Consider the following 13,036-nt stretch of genomic DNA (forward strand, 5'->3'; position numbering starts at 1 on the left):
AGGGTTTTCCCCGTTCCTGTATAAACAAACCAAGAGAGATGTGGGTATTGGAGTCACTTCCTTTTGGTCTGAAGCGATGGTTCTTCAGAGTAAAAAGGTGGATTTCTCCCTTAGCCTTGAGGAGGTTACAGGCTGTTATGTTTAGTTGACCAGGGGCTGTAAGATGGAGCAGGAGATGGTAAAGATAGATATAAGCAAAAAGGGAAGCTTTTGATTTCACTCCTGGAAATTTTTTAAATCCTCTTGCATCCTTAGACTTTTATCAGCTTCATTGTAAACTATTGTCTTTATTTCTGGACTAAACATCACTATTGGTGTCATGGTTATTCAGAAACTCAATAAATGGGTTCTCATTCACCAGTGAAGCAAACCAACAGCAGGGAAAAGTAATGCAAAATAAAAAAAAACCTCTTACTATTGAGTCAGTTCGGTTTAGAAGAATACGTTTCATGTAAAAGCCAACAGTATTGAACATCTAAACTGTACAAGTATAATCTACCTTGAGTAATTATATGTAATTCCCTTTTCCTCCTTGCTTTTTGCACATTTAAGATCATAAGAAAAACACACTAAAAGCCACAAGAAAATCTATCTTAACAGGAAGGTGGGCTGGAGACGATATAAAGGAAAACACAACAATGCCATGCTGTTCTTGGATAAAAGGCGTACGCCACAACATGGTAGTCTAAACAGCAGAGAAGAATCAGGAAAAAGAAAAGAGCAGATGTTTTTTATTTCTTCCCCATTTCAAAAGTGGCTCATACTCTCTTAGGAGAAACAAGAGGCAACTGCAGCAAAAGCGTGAACAGCTTTTGTTTTTCTGCTTTTGCTTTGATGCATTTAGTCTCCTCTTCCGTTCTTTGATGACTGGAGACGTCTCCCAGCAGCGACACGAGTGCCGAGCGGAGTGGAGGCTGAGAGCTCTCTAACAGGAGCACCACCACCAGCAGATGCAGCAAGTGTTTTCATCAGTGCTGGTCAATTGGAAAGACCACAACAGAAAATGCATCTTTCAAGCCATGCGCGATGTTGCGCTGGTTTTGATTTAGTTAAACATGCTGTGGATACCATATTTAAATTACAGTTAATGGCTTATGTGATGAATGTACCACGCTGTAAGTCAACACAGTTAATTTCACTGTATTTAGAGACGATGACATCAAACTGTGCCTAAAGTGTCTTTTTGTCTCCATAGCAATAGCATCTCACCTTGACAAGAAGCAGCGATAGATTACAGTTTGCTTGGTGTTGTCTCAAGCATATACATTTTTGTTACCTTTCTTTATTTGCATGTGTACCAAGTTATGTTGTCCTACCTTCACCAGCCACTTTATTAGGTACAGATGTTTCATTGCTTGCTAATATAAACAGCAAATCAGCCAATCCCATGGCAGTAGCTTATCATATTCATCTATACTTGATGAAGACAAAGTTACCGACGTTCAAAGTGGACAGAAGGGAATTTAAGTGATTTTGAATGTTGTTGACTTTAAATGTGGCATTGTTGTTGTTGTCAGATGGGCCCTTTGGAGTATTTCAGAAACTACTAATATACTGCGATAGAATAAACAGCTCTTGGGTTTACCAGAATGGAAAACAATACAATAGGACACAATATAATAGTGGCATCTAATAATAATCAGAATGTGTCAAACACAAGAGCATAAGGAAAACATAAAACATGGAGCTAGAAGCACTAATAATAACTAAACAAATCTGAATACAACAGATGCCAAGTAAAGCTAAAAACATAAATAACAAACTAAAAACTAACAGAAACAACAATGATAAAAAAAAAAAAACACACAGACTGCAGAATCCCCGGGGAGCTACAAAGAACCATTAAATCCCCGGGGATCCTTGTTTGGACAGAAATGTCTTGTTGATGTTAGAGAATAATTTTGCAGACTAGTTTCAGATAGAGTAAAGGCAAAAATAGCTCAAATAACCACTTTTTAAAACCAAGGTTTACAGAAGACCACAACACGTTCAACCTTCAAGAAAGATACAAAGCAGAAAAATAAGTCCTAATTTCAGTTACAGTTCAGATGATAGAGTCAAAATTCAGAGTATAAAGAAACGATGGATCAATCCTGTCCTCTGCTAACGGGTCAGGTTGGAATATGTTATGTTGACTTGCATGCTTGAAGGGTACCGTACTAACCAGATCAGTGTACGAGCTAACTACTGGAGACCTTGGGGTTCTGTTATATTCTGTAATTGTTTGGTTAATTTCCTTTTAGTTTGCGTCTATAGTTAAAGTTGTACTCAAATAAGTCTGACATTATACCAAACTAACTTCTTTCCAGTTGCAAGGTGTTCTAGCTACCATTAGCAGTGAAGGCTTAAATTGCGTTGTATCCCATTTCCCTTTCTAAATAAATGTTTCGTCACATTTAATGAGTAAGACAGCATTCCTGTTTTTTTATTTTCTAAGATTGTTTCCATTTAATGCAGTAATTGTCTGTCTTATTAACCTTATTTATTATGTCGACTTGAATAATATTTGAAGATAGTTATATAACCAGCTTGGCACACAAGCTAGCTCCCAGAATCCTGCTTTAATCCAATAGTTTAATATGTTAACCTAAATTAAATTAGGCTAATATTTGATATTTAGATTTGGGAATTAAATTACACTAAATACAGTAACTCAGTTCCGATGGCAAGTGTACTTGAATGGACTCGTTTTTGTGCTTGCTAACTATGATTAGCAGTAAATTTGCTATTATTGTTTATAGTTTCCTCAGTATTATATTCACTAAAACATGTTTATGTTTGCATGCATCATTTGCTTTGTTTTACAGAACTTGGAGAAAGCTTGAAATATAATCAACAGCATACATTTAAAGACAATACTTGTTACTATATTCAGTGTCTGATTTTTGTATTTTTGTTATTGAGCAAAGATTCAGGTTTTAGTTTATCAGCATGGAGACAAACGGCAACCTTCATTTATTTGAGCCCTGGATGCTAAACTGAGTCCTTTCTGAACTCCATGATTAAAAAGAAAATAGCAAGTCCAAAACCAGTCCTCTGTGTAAAATGAGTAACATAGACCCAGGCACATTTTTTAGAAGCTAATATTTTGTTGGGCACATCTGGTGAATCACAGGGACATGATTTAGGCAGAAAATAAATTAGGTGCCCAGAAGATGAAAAACAAGAAAACGCGTCATCAACTTGCGTCATTGTTTGGTGATATAAAAGAAAAAAAAACAAGCTTTTTCTTAAAATATATAAATAAATTATGAAGATGCTCTGTCTGTCATAAATCCAGCCAGTTAAGGTTAGGATAAGAGACGGCATTTTTACAGTGTGTTTTTTTTTATGCGGTAATTATGAGCGGTCTATCTGTATGTGATTTTCAGCAACTACAGCAGACCAGTTCTGCAAACCAACATGTGAGTAAAATACCCAAATAATCTAAAGGAACAGTGTGCAACTAATTTGGCTTTTAATTAGCAAAATCCAAGTATTGCTTTTATAAATACATATTATGACAACGTCTAATAACATCACATCAAAAATAAAATAATTTTTATAATTTAGAATTAGTAGTTTATAAATACACAGGTATCGGTACACCCACTGGGAGGCACCATGTTACGTCACTATTTCTGATTTCAGAAGCCGATAGGGGTCAAACTTGTCAGCCTTACGCATTTTGCCAGTCTTCTATATGAAGATGCCCTGTCGTGGAGGAGTATAAAACAAGCAATGACAATCGTAGATCATTATATTTGTCGTTTTCTGTTGAAATGGAGGACCATCCATACTCTTTGCCCAGTGAGAAGGAAGAGAAACTAACTAAGAAGAGAAAAATAAGTAATAACCGTAGAAAACCAGAGTCTATATCGGCACAGCTATTATTACCAGGCGGAGATCATTCATAAGGGAGTGGGGATTTAAATTGGATGCAGAGGTTGCAGCTTTCTGCTAGACAAGTAAGTTAATTCAACGTAACACTGAAGTTTATTTTTTGGTATTATGTTAGAAACAGGGCAGTGTAGTCCAGCAGCTACTCTCTCCTCCCAGCAGGAGGAGATGGCTAGTTTGTTTAGCTCCCTCTTCCTCTAGTATGCGTGTGCATACTACAACCTTTATGTTGTTGTATGTACAATGGCGGAGGGATATCAGCTGTTCACTGTCTGTAGTGCAGCAGCAAGACCGGGTCTCTTTACTCGTGTATATAGTCGCTTATATTAGACCCCAAATAAGCAACTGTGTGTTCAGAAACGACCCCAAAAACCGCAACACACGGAATTTACAAGCAACTTTAGAAAAATGGAAGCGGGGTTGGCAACAGTGCCAAAAACGATTTCTCACTTTGACAGCTATCAGCTATTAACTTATACATGGAGGACATGTTGAAATTGTCACATTTATGATACTCTGCGGCTTCCGTAGTAGTTATTATGCGTTTGACACTGAGGTTGTTAGTAATTCATTAAGCGCACCACTATAAAAATCTTACACACTGGGGCTTTAAGGGTCTTTTCCCCTTTTTTTAATCTAAGCATAATATTGGAAGATAAAATGAAGTACACACCCTGTGTGCGACAGGCGAGGTCTGAACGTCAGAGCTGGAATGACAGCGGAAAGAAAGAGGATGTGTTTACAGAGGATCGAACCAGGGGGAAATGTTCCAGAAGCTGCGCCGCTTACCGTTTGGTTGGGGAGACCTGTCCGGAGGGTATGAGAGAAAAAGGGACTCTGTGACCGTAACTCGCTGATGGTAACTGGTGGCTGAGTGACAGGAGGGCTGGCAGATGGAATGCAGCACCACTGTGACAGCAGACAGGAGGAGCAGCTGGAAGAACCGGAGTGTACCTGATGAACCAGGTGAATCCAGGAAGGGGGTTCTCATGCCCGGCTTGGTACCACCAAGGGAGTATGAGTGGAGATGCCAGAGCAAAATCTGAGTTGCTGGATTCGGATGGCTGGTTCACTGAGCACGACGCCAACACAGGTGAATAAATCCAAACACGACAAACTGGAGAATAACAGGAGACAGGATTAGTCCAAAAACAGGGTTTCCAAATACTCACAGGTACGAAGCACGGGAGACAGATCAGTGGCCTAGGTATACCACGACGGGGTAACACTCTGGTGTCTTCCAGCTGTCTGTGTACTCCTTTTAAAGCCTGAGACGAAGATTCTTAGATGAGTCGCAGGTGTGGGCCACGCCCACCCGTCAACTGCAGCCACCTGTGAAGCATAGTTAGAGCACAGAAACAGAAAACCCAGACAATCAGGATTTGCATTTTAATTGTAAACATGAATTTACATAATTGGACTAATTCATTGTAGAATGTATCTAAATTGTATCTAAATGGAATTTTCATTTAGTTATTTGATATTTCCTAAAATTAAATTTTAATTCACATTAGAGGTTGTAGGAAACAGTCCTGTTTAATTACAATTACAGGACAATCAGTTGATCATATATTGCAAAGGGGTACATTTCTGAAAGCTAATCCAACTATTGACTGTCAAATAATTGACCCCTCGGCACCTAATTAATTTAGGTTATTAATATGATTTGGCATGAATAACAACAATACACTAGAACTTAATATTTAACCATCTTATTAAATGTAGATTTAGCAACATTTATTTTAAGTTATTTTAACCATTATATTTAAAAGTAGAGAAAGCTCTTAGAGAGATTCCTTCACATTTTTTGAAATTCTTTTGGTTGATTTAAAACTTGCTCCCTTCCTCCTTACACTTCCAGTGCTTTCTCTACAGCTCTTAAAGGTAATTTATTCCTGTATACTGTACAAAATCGTAGATATGATATGACAGGTTGTGCAAAGCTGTTAGTAAAAACCTTGGACAACTTGTCTTTTAGAGGGTATGCAGTAGAGAGGCTATTGTATTGCTCTTTTTTCAGTGTAGGCGGGCAAGTTACTAATTAGTGGTTGAATCTATAACTTGTATTAACCTTGAATGGGTTCTTTATATTATGTTTTGTCCACAAACACGCTGTTCTAGAGAACTCTCTTTAGAGCAGATCTTCAACACAAACAGCAGTAAATGTATTTCTGATCTGACGGGTTCAGGGTGCATCCGCTCTTTGAAAGCTGTCACAGCACTTTGCAGTCAGGAGAAGAAAGCTGTAAGAAGACAAAGCTCAAAACTGATCAATATTTTATTTTTCTCACTGTATTCCTGGAAGGGAGAGTTCGGTTAACAGAACAATAACCCATGACACTGCAGTTCCTCCTCAGTTCTCTGCAGGTAACTAAGTTTGACAGGAAACCATTTCTACTGCTGTGCTGCAGCTGGACAGCTGCTGTTGTGCTGCATTAGCACACTGGGGGGCTGTCTGGAGAAAAACCAGTTGCTGGGATTTGGAGCATATAGGAAAAATAAAGAAAAGCAATATGAACTGCTAGTTTTCTGATTAGAATCAGCAAAAAAAGAAACATCAATCTAACAGGAGGATCATTTCTCTCTGGCTTTTCTAGCTTTACTTTGTTGAAGACGTTCCGAGTCAGAGTTGTTCGTCATTATGCATAAACTTTTACACAGCAACTTTTCTCTTTTGGCATCATAGCTTTCTTGGCAAAAAATAGTCAAAACACAACATAACAAGTACATAAGATAAAATGTTTTGTTTTACTGTTTCCAGGTTGTGAAACATCCGTCCGTCCGTCTTCTTCCGCTTATCTGGGGTCGGGTCGCGGGGGTAGCAGCTTCAGTAAGGAGGCCCAGATGTCCGTCTCCCCAGCCACTTGGGCCAGCTCCTCTGGGGGAATCCCAAGGCGTTCCCAGGCCAGCCGGGAGACATAGTCCCTCCAGCGTGTCCTGGGTCTTCCCCTGGGCCTCCTCCCGGTGGGACGTGCCTGGAACACCTCACCAGGGAGGCGTCCAGGAGGCCTCCTGACCAGATGCCCGAGCCACCTCAACTGGCTCCTCTGGACGTGGAGGAGCAGCGGCTCTACTCTGAGTCCTCCCCGGATGACTGAGCTCCTCACCCTATCTCTAAGGGAGAGCCCAGACACACTACGGAGAAAACTCATTTCAGCCGCTTGTATCCGGGATCTCGTTCTTTCGGTCACGACCCAAAGCTCATGACCATAGATGAGGGTAGGAACGTAGATCGACCGGTAAATCGAGAGCTTCTCCTTTTGGCTCAGCTCTCTCTTCACCACAACGGATCGGTACAGCGCCCGCTTCACAGCAGACGCTGCACCAATCCGCCTGTCGATCTCCCGCTCCATCCTCCCCTCATTCGTGAACAAGACCCCAAGATACTTGAACTCCTCCACTAGGGGCAGGACATTCTCCCCAACCCGGAGAAGGCACTCTACCCTTTTCCGGTTCAAGACCATGGTCTCGGATTTGGAGGCACTGATTTTCATCCCGGCCGCTTCGCACTCGGCTGCGAACCGCTCCAGTGAGAGCTGTAGATCACGCCCTGATGAAGCCAATAGGACCACGTCATCCGCGAATAGCAGAGACGCAATCCTAAGGCCACCAAAACGGATCCCCTCAACACCAAAGGGCAACCTTGGCGGAGTCCAACTCTCACCGGAAACGAGTCCGACTTACTGCCGGCAATGCGGACCAGACTCTGACACCGGTCGTACAGAGACCTGACAGCCCTTATTAAAGGGCCCGGTACTCCATACTCCCGGAGTACCCCCCACAGGATCCCCCGGGGGACACGGTCGAATGCCTTCTCCAGATCCACAAAGCACATGTAGACTGGTTGAGCAAACTCCCATGCCCCCTCCAGAATCCTGCTGAGGGTGTAGAGCTGGTCCAGTGTTCCACGGCCAGGACGAAAACCACACTGCTCTTCCTGAATCCGAGATTCGACTATCCGACGGACCCTCCTTTCCAGAACCCCAGAATAGACCTTACCAGGGAGGCTTAAGAGTGTGATTCCTCTATAGTTGGAACACACCCTCCGGTCCCCCTTTTTAAATAGGGGGACCACCACCCCAGTCTGCCAATCCAGGGGAACTGCCCCCGATGTCCACGCAATGTTGCAGAGCCGCGTTAACCAACACAGCCCCACAACATCCAGAGCCTTAAGGTACTCAGGGCGAATCTCATCCACCCCCGGGGCCTTGCCACCGAGGAGCTTTTTAACAACCACGGCGACCTCAGCACCAGAGATGGGAGAACCCGACCCAGAGTCCTCAGGCTCTGCTTCCTCAATGGAAGACGTGTTGGTGGGATTAAGGAGGTCTTCGAAGTATTCCGCCCACCGACGCACGACGTCCCGAGTCGAGGTCAGCAGCACACCACCCCCACTGTAAACAGTGTTGGTACTGCACTGCTTCCCCCTCCTGAGACGCTGGATAGTGGACCAGAATCGCCAGGGAGGCTTAAGAGTGTGATTCCTCTATAGTTGGAACACACCCTCCGGTCCCCCTTTTTAAATAGGGGGACCACCACCCCAGTCTGCCAATCCAGGGGACCGCCACTTATTCTTTCCTTTACTCCACACTTTGTTAAAACTGCACATATACATAGACTCATGTTGTATCTGCAGTATATAAACTAAACTTCCAAAAGTATTTGGTCACTTGCCTTTACACTGATTTTTAATACACCGGTTTTAATATGGTGCTTGGCCCCCAAGTGTGTTTGTGGCAATTATTGACCAAACATCCAGCAAAGCATTTGTGGGGTCAGACACTAATGTTTGACGTGAAAGACTGAATCATCATCTATGATTAAATTCCTCCCAGATGTGCTCTGTTAGGTTGAGGTCAGTAGGACTCGAAAGGGCAGGTGATTTTGCAATGCATTGTGGGATGCAGTCGGTTTGGATGCCGTGATGTGAAAGATAAAGATGCAAAATGCTTGAAAAAAGGATTGTACTGAGGGGATAAGTGATGGAGGGTACCAAGACAAGCTAAGCTAGACCCTGCTCTGGAGGTTTATCTTGAAAAAATATCTAGGATCCGTGGCATTGATCCATATAAGCATGATAAATGGAAATGGATTTACATGACCTTGGCAGGTCATGTAAATCCATTTTCCCCCAAATTCTTGTTTCCCCCCAAGTGATCGTGTGAACGACCGGGCCATCACATTTCCACCATGTTTTTAACTTTTTAAAACCAAAAATCAAAGACAGTGTTGTGGATGAAGGCTGTGTAAAAAAAAAAAAAAAACATAAGCCCGTTTCCTGATGCCCAGGTATCCCACGATGCAGTGCGGTTGTGATGTCCCCCTTTCAAGCCCCATGCTTTGTGAAAACAAGCCACAAAGCTTTGATTTGTGCACTGGTGAAATTATTTTGGAAGAAGCAGCCCATCTCCAGGTTTTTACCACAAAGTTGGGAGAAGGGGTGGGGCGAAATTACAAATAAATTATACCATGATTTATTGTACAGTAAAATCTAAATTTTATTATGATTTCCCCTTATAAAGTCATGATGGATGGGTGGATGGACGGATGGATTCTTATAAAATGGATGGATGGGGTCAGGCTTAGTCCACAGGTGGAGGTAATTAGATGGAGGTTTTGGGAAGCAGCCCCACAGTATGATGGTGCCACCACCATGCTTGACAGCAGGTACAGTATTCTCAGAGCTACGCTTTACCTTGATTCCGTCAAACAAATTAGCCTCGTCACCGAGCACAACTGCTAAATTTAGCAGTCTTTGTGTCCCATGGCTGGAGTCCTTAAGCCGACTTGTGTTCTGAACTCATTTCTACGTCTTAGTTCAGGCTCCTGAGGCAATAATGCAGTAACATCACACAAGCCTTCGTCATACTGTTGGCAAACCAGGACATTATCAACACCTATTGGACCCAAAAAGGGAAAAATATTTGTGCTCAAATTAAAATGTTTCCAAAACCCAATTCATTCCTGCGTACAGACCCATTTGTTGAAGGAAATGAACCAGTCAAACTGGTGCAGTGGGCAAAATCAGTGCAGGTTTCTATGCACCACTGATTGAAACTGATGCGGTCACAAACTGCAACTACCCTCAGCATCCAGCGGCTTAATGAAAGTCCCTGCTTATTTATTCACTGCGCAATGTGTATCAAAAATAAACCAAAATGATATAAATGAGCACCGTATCTGTGAAAACCTTAACCGCATCATTTCTCTTCACTTCTGAAAAGTTTTGAATCTTGCAACACATTTGATTCATTTTTTTAAACCTCCACTCATGCGTCAGCCCAAACTTTGCTCCTCCTCCCCCTCCCACTTTATCTGTGAGTGGATAGGATGGGCTGAGGGTGCGTGTGTGTGTGTTAGTGGCACATCAGCAGAGGGAGAGAAGTGAGACCAGAGGAAAACCACAGTGGTTGCCAACTGATGATCGGTCACAGCAAGCCGCTGCGCTCTGCCGCTCTGGATCCAGCTGATTATTTTTCACCCGCGCACGGTTTCCCCTCCACTCTTCTTCCTCGCGTCGTTTTAGCAAACATTTGTCTTCTCTTCGTGTAATGCCAGAGCAGCAGGATGCTTGAGGAGGAGCTGAATCTCTCCTGGAAAGCCTGAAAGATGAAAATGGGAAGAAAAAACACCTGTTAGGTATTTTTATTCCTCCTGAATGAGGATGCTTCAACGCCACGCATGCTGAGATTTTAGGACTTCTTCCAGCAGAGAGAGGAGGACCTAACCCCGAAGAGGAGGGAGTTTAAAAGAAGTAAATATGAACACCACAGCTCAGCAAGGATTGATCCCAGGCTGCCTGAACAGGAGTCTCTGTTTAGGAACTCCGCCAGACAAAGACTTCTCTGGAGAGGAGAAGGATTCCTCTGCTGGATGCTACGAGCAGCTGCTGATTTCCACGGAGGTGTTCCTCACTCTGGGCATCATCAGCCTGCTGGAGAACCTCCTGGTTGTGGCTGCCATCATCAAAAACAAGAACCTTCACTCCCCGATGTACTTCTTCATCTGCAGCCTGGCAGTCGCCGACATGCTCGTCAGTGTCTCCAACGCCTCGGAGACTATCGTCATAGCGCTGATCAACGGAGGCAGCCTGACCATCCCCGTCACGCTGATCAAGAGCATGGACAACGTGTTTGACTCCATGATCTGCAGCTCTCTGCTGGCCTCCATCTGCAGCCTGCTCGCGATCGCCGTCGACCGCTACATCACCATCTTCTACGCGCTCCGATACCACAACATCGTCACCATCCGGCGAGCGATGCTGGTCATCGGCAGCATCTGGACCTGCTGCACCATGTCCGGCATCCTGTTCATCATCTACTCGGAGAGCACCACGGTGCTCATCTGCCTCATCACCATGTTCTTCACCATGCTGGTGCTCATGGCGTCGCTCTACGTGCACATGTTCCTGCTGGCGCGCCTGCACATGAAGCGCATCGCGGCCCTGCCGGGCAACGCGCCCATACAGCAGCGGGCCAACATGAAGGGCGCCATCACCCTCACCATCCTGCTGGGCGTGTTCGTGGTGTGCTGGGCCCCCTTCTTCCTGCACCTCATCCTCATGATCACCTGCCCCAGGAACCCCTACTGCACCTGCTTCATGTCCCATTTCAACATGTACCTCATCCTCATCATGTGCAACTCCGTCATCGACCCCATCATCTACGCCTTCCGCAGCCAGGAGATGAGGAAGACCTTCAAGGAGATTTTCTGCTGCTCGCAGGCTCTCTTGTGTCTGAGCCTTCTGTGACACGCTCTCAGAGAGCGGCGGGAAGCCCTTCAGGTATTTCAGCTGTGGTCAGCGTGCTCCGCCGTGCTCCGGGTCTGCTGTAAATAACCGAGAAAGTCGACACTTTGAAGTGAGGTGGATTAGCATGTGGGGTTGCAGACACCTTGTAACATATTTCTGTGGATAAATGCTGTGTTTATTCTGCAGTAACCATGTGTCAATATAGGGAATCTAGAAGGATGAAGAGACTGAAAAGTTGTTTTTCTTGCTGCACAGATGGAAAATGGCACTTTACACGATATATGTAAAGCACAATGGACAGCTAAGGATGTGCTGACTGACTAACTTTGTTTAAGAGTCGCTTTGATTTATCTAAAATGGGAGCAAGACTTTAGAGCATCATAACATTGCCCTTATAAGGCAATTGAAACATTTCCTTAAAAGGCAATGTAAACATTGCCTTATAAGGCAATTGAAATGTTGCCTTATAAGGCAATTGAAACATTTCCTTATAAGGCAATCGAAACATTGCCTTTTAAGGCAATTGAAGCATTGACTTAAAAGACAATTGAAACATTGGCTTATAAGGCAGTCGAAATATGGCCTTAAAGGACAATGGAAACATCGCCTTATAAGACAATGAAAACATCGCCTTAAAAGACAATAGAAACATTGCCTTAAAAGACAATAGAAACATTGCCTTATAAGACATTGGAAACATTTCCTTATAAGGCAATTGAAACATTTCCTTATAAGGCAATTGAAACATTGTCTTATAAGGCAATCGAAACATTGGCACATGATATATGCATAAGCATAATAATAACATTAACTTATAGCAATCATAAAACTGCATTTTGAGGCAATGTCATTGTCTTAAACTAAACCTTTTCTTTCAGAGGCAATAATAATATTGCCTTATAAGGCAATCAAGATGTTGCCTCATAAAAGGATAAAATATTCATACCATTCCTTAAAAGGAGATCATAACGTTGCCTTCTGCGGGAATCAGAAAGTTGCCTCGTAAGGTGATGGTCACGTTGTCATTGAAGGCATCAGAACATTACCACGTATGGTCATCATATGACCCCGTTAGAAATAGAATAGAAATGTGCTTTATTGTCGCTCAGTGGGGACATTCAGGTGCACGGGCAGCAAAGAGACGGGCAAGTCAAAGCATGCAGGTTGACACCAAGCTAGAATTATATTAAACCAGAAAGCCAGAGCAGGAGACTGTACATTAAAGACATACTGACTGCATGAGAAAAAGAGTACTGTCATTAAAATGGCATACGCAGATTCAAAGAGATGAGAATAAAGGATGTACAACATGTGCGTGTATATTTGTGCACAAAAAGCAACAACAGGCAATGACATCATTACTCTCTAAGGCAACGACTGAACAGCGTTGAGGGATTGTAATTCTGT

General features: G+C 43.1%; 1 protein-coding gene across 1 annotated transcript; it reads left to right on the forward strand.

Annotated features, from left to right (window-relative positions):
- The first annotated feature begins 10,252 nt into the window (after positions 1-10,252).
- On the forward strand, positions 10,253-12,219 carry mc4r (melanocortin 4 receptor). The gene has a single exon (XM_021308649.2). The coding sequence runs from the start codon at positions 10,640-10,642 to the stop codon at positions 11,627-11,629; it is 990 nt and encodes a 329-aa protein (XP_021164324.2). The 5' UTR covers positions 10,253-10,639; the 3' UTR covers positions 11,630-12,219.
- Positions 12,220-13,036: the final 817 nt, after the last annotated feature.

Source organism: Fundulus heteroclitus, chromosome 21 (genome assembly GCF_011125445.2).
Source record: "Fundulus heteroclitus isolate FHET01 chromosome 21, MU-UCD_Fhet_4.1, whole genome shotgun sequence".
In the NCBI taxonomy this organism is placed as follows: Eukaryota; Metazoa; Chordata; class Actinopteri; order Cyprinodontiformes; family Fundulidae; genus Fundulus; species Fundulus heteroclitus.

Coding starts and splice junctions, on each gene's coding strand:
- mc4r (XM_021308649.2), top strand. CDS start 10,640: ATGAACACCACAGCTCAGCAAGGATTGATCCCAGGCTGCCTGAACAGG.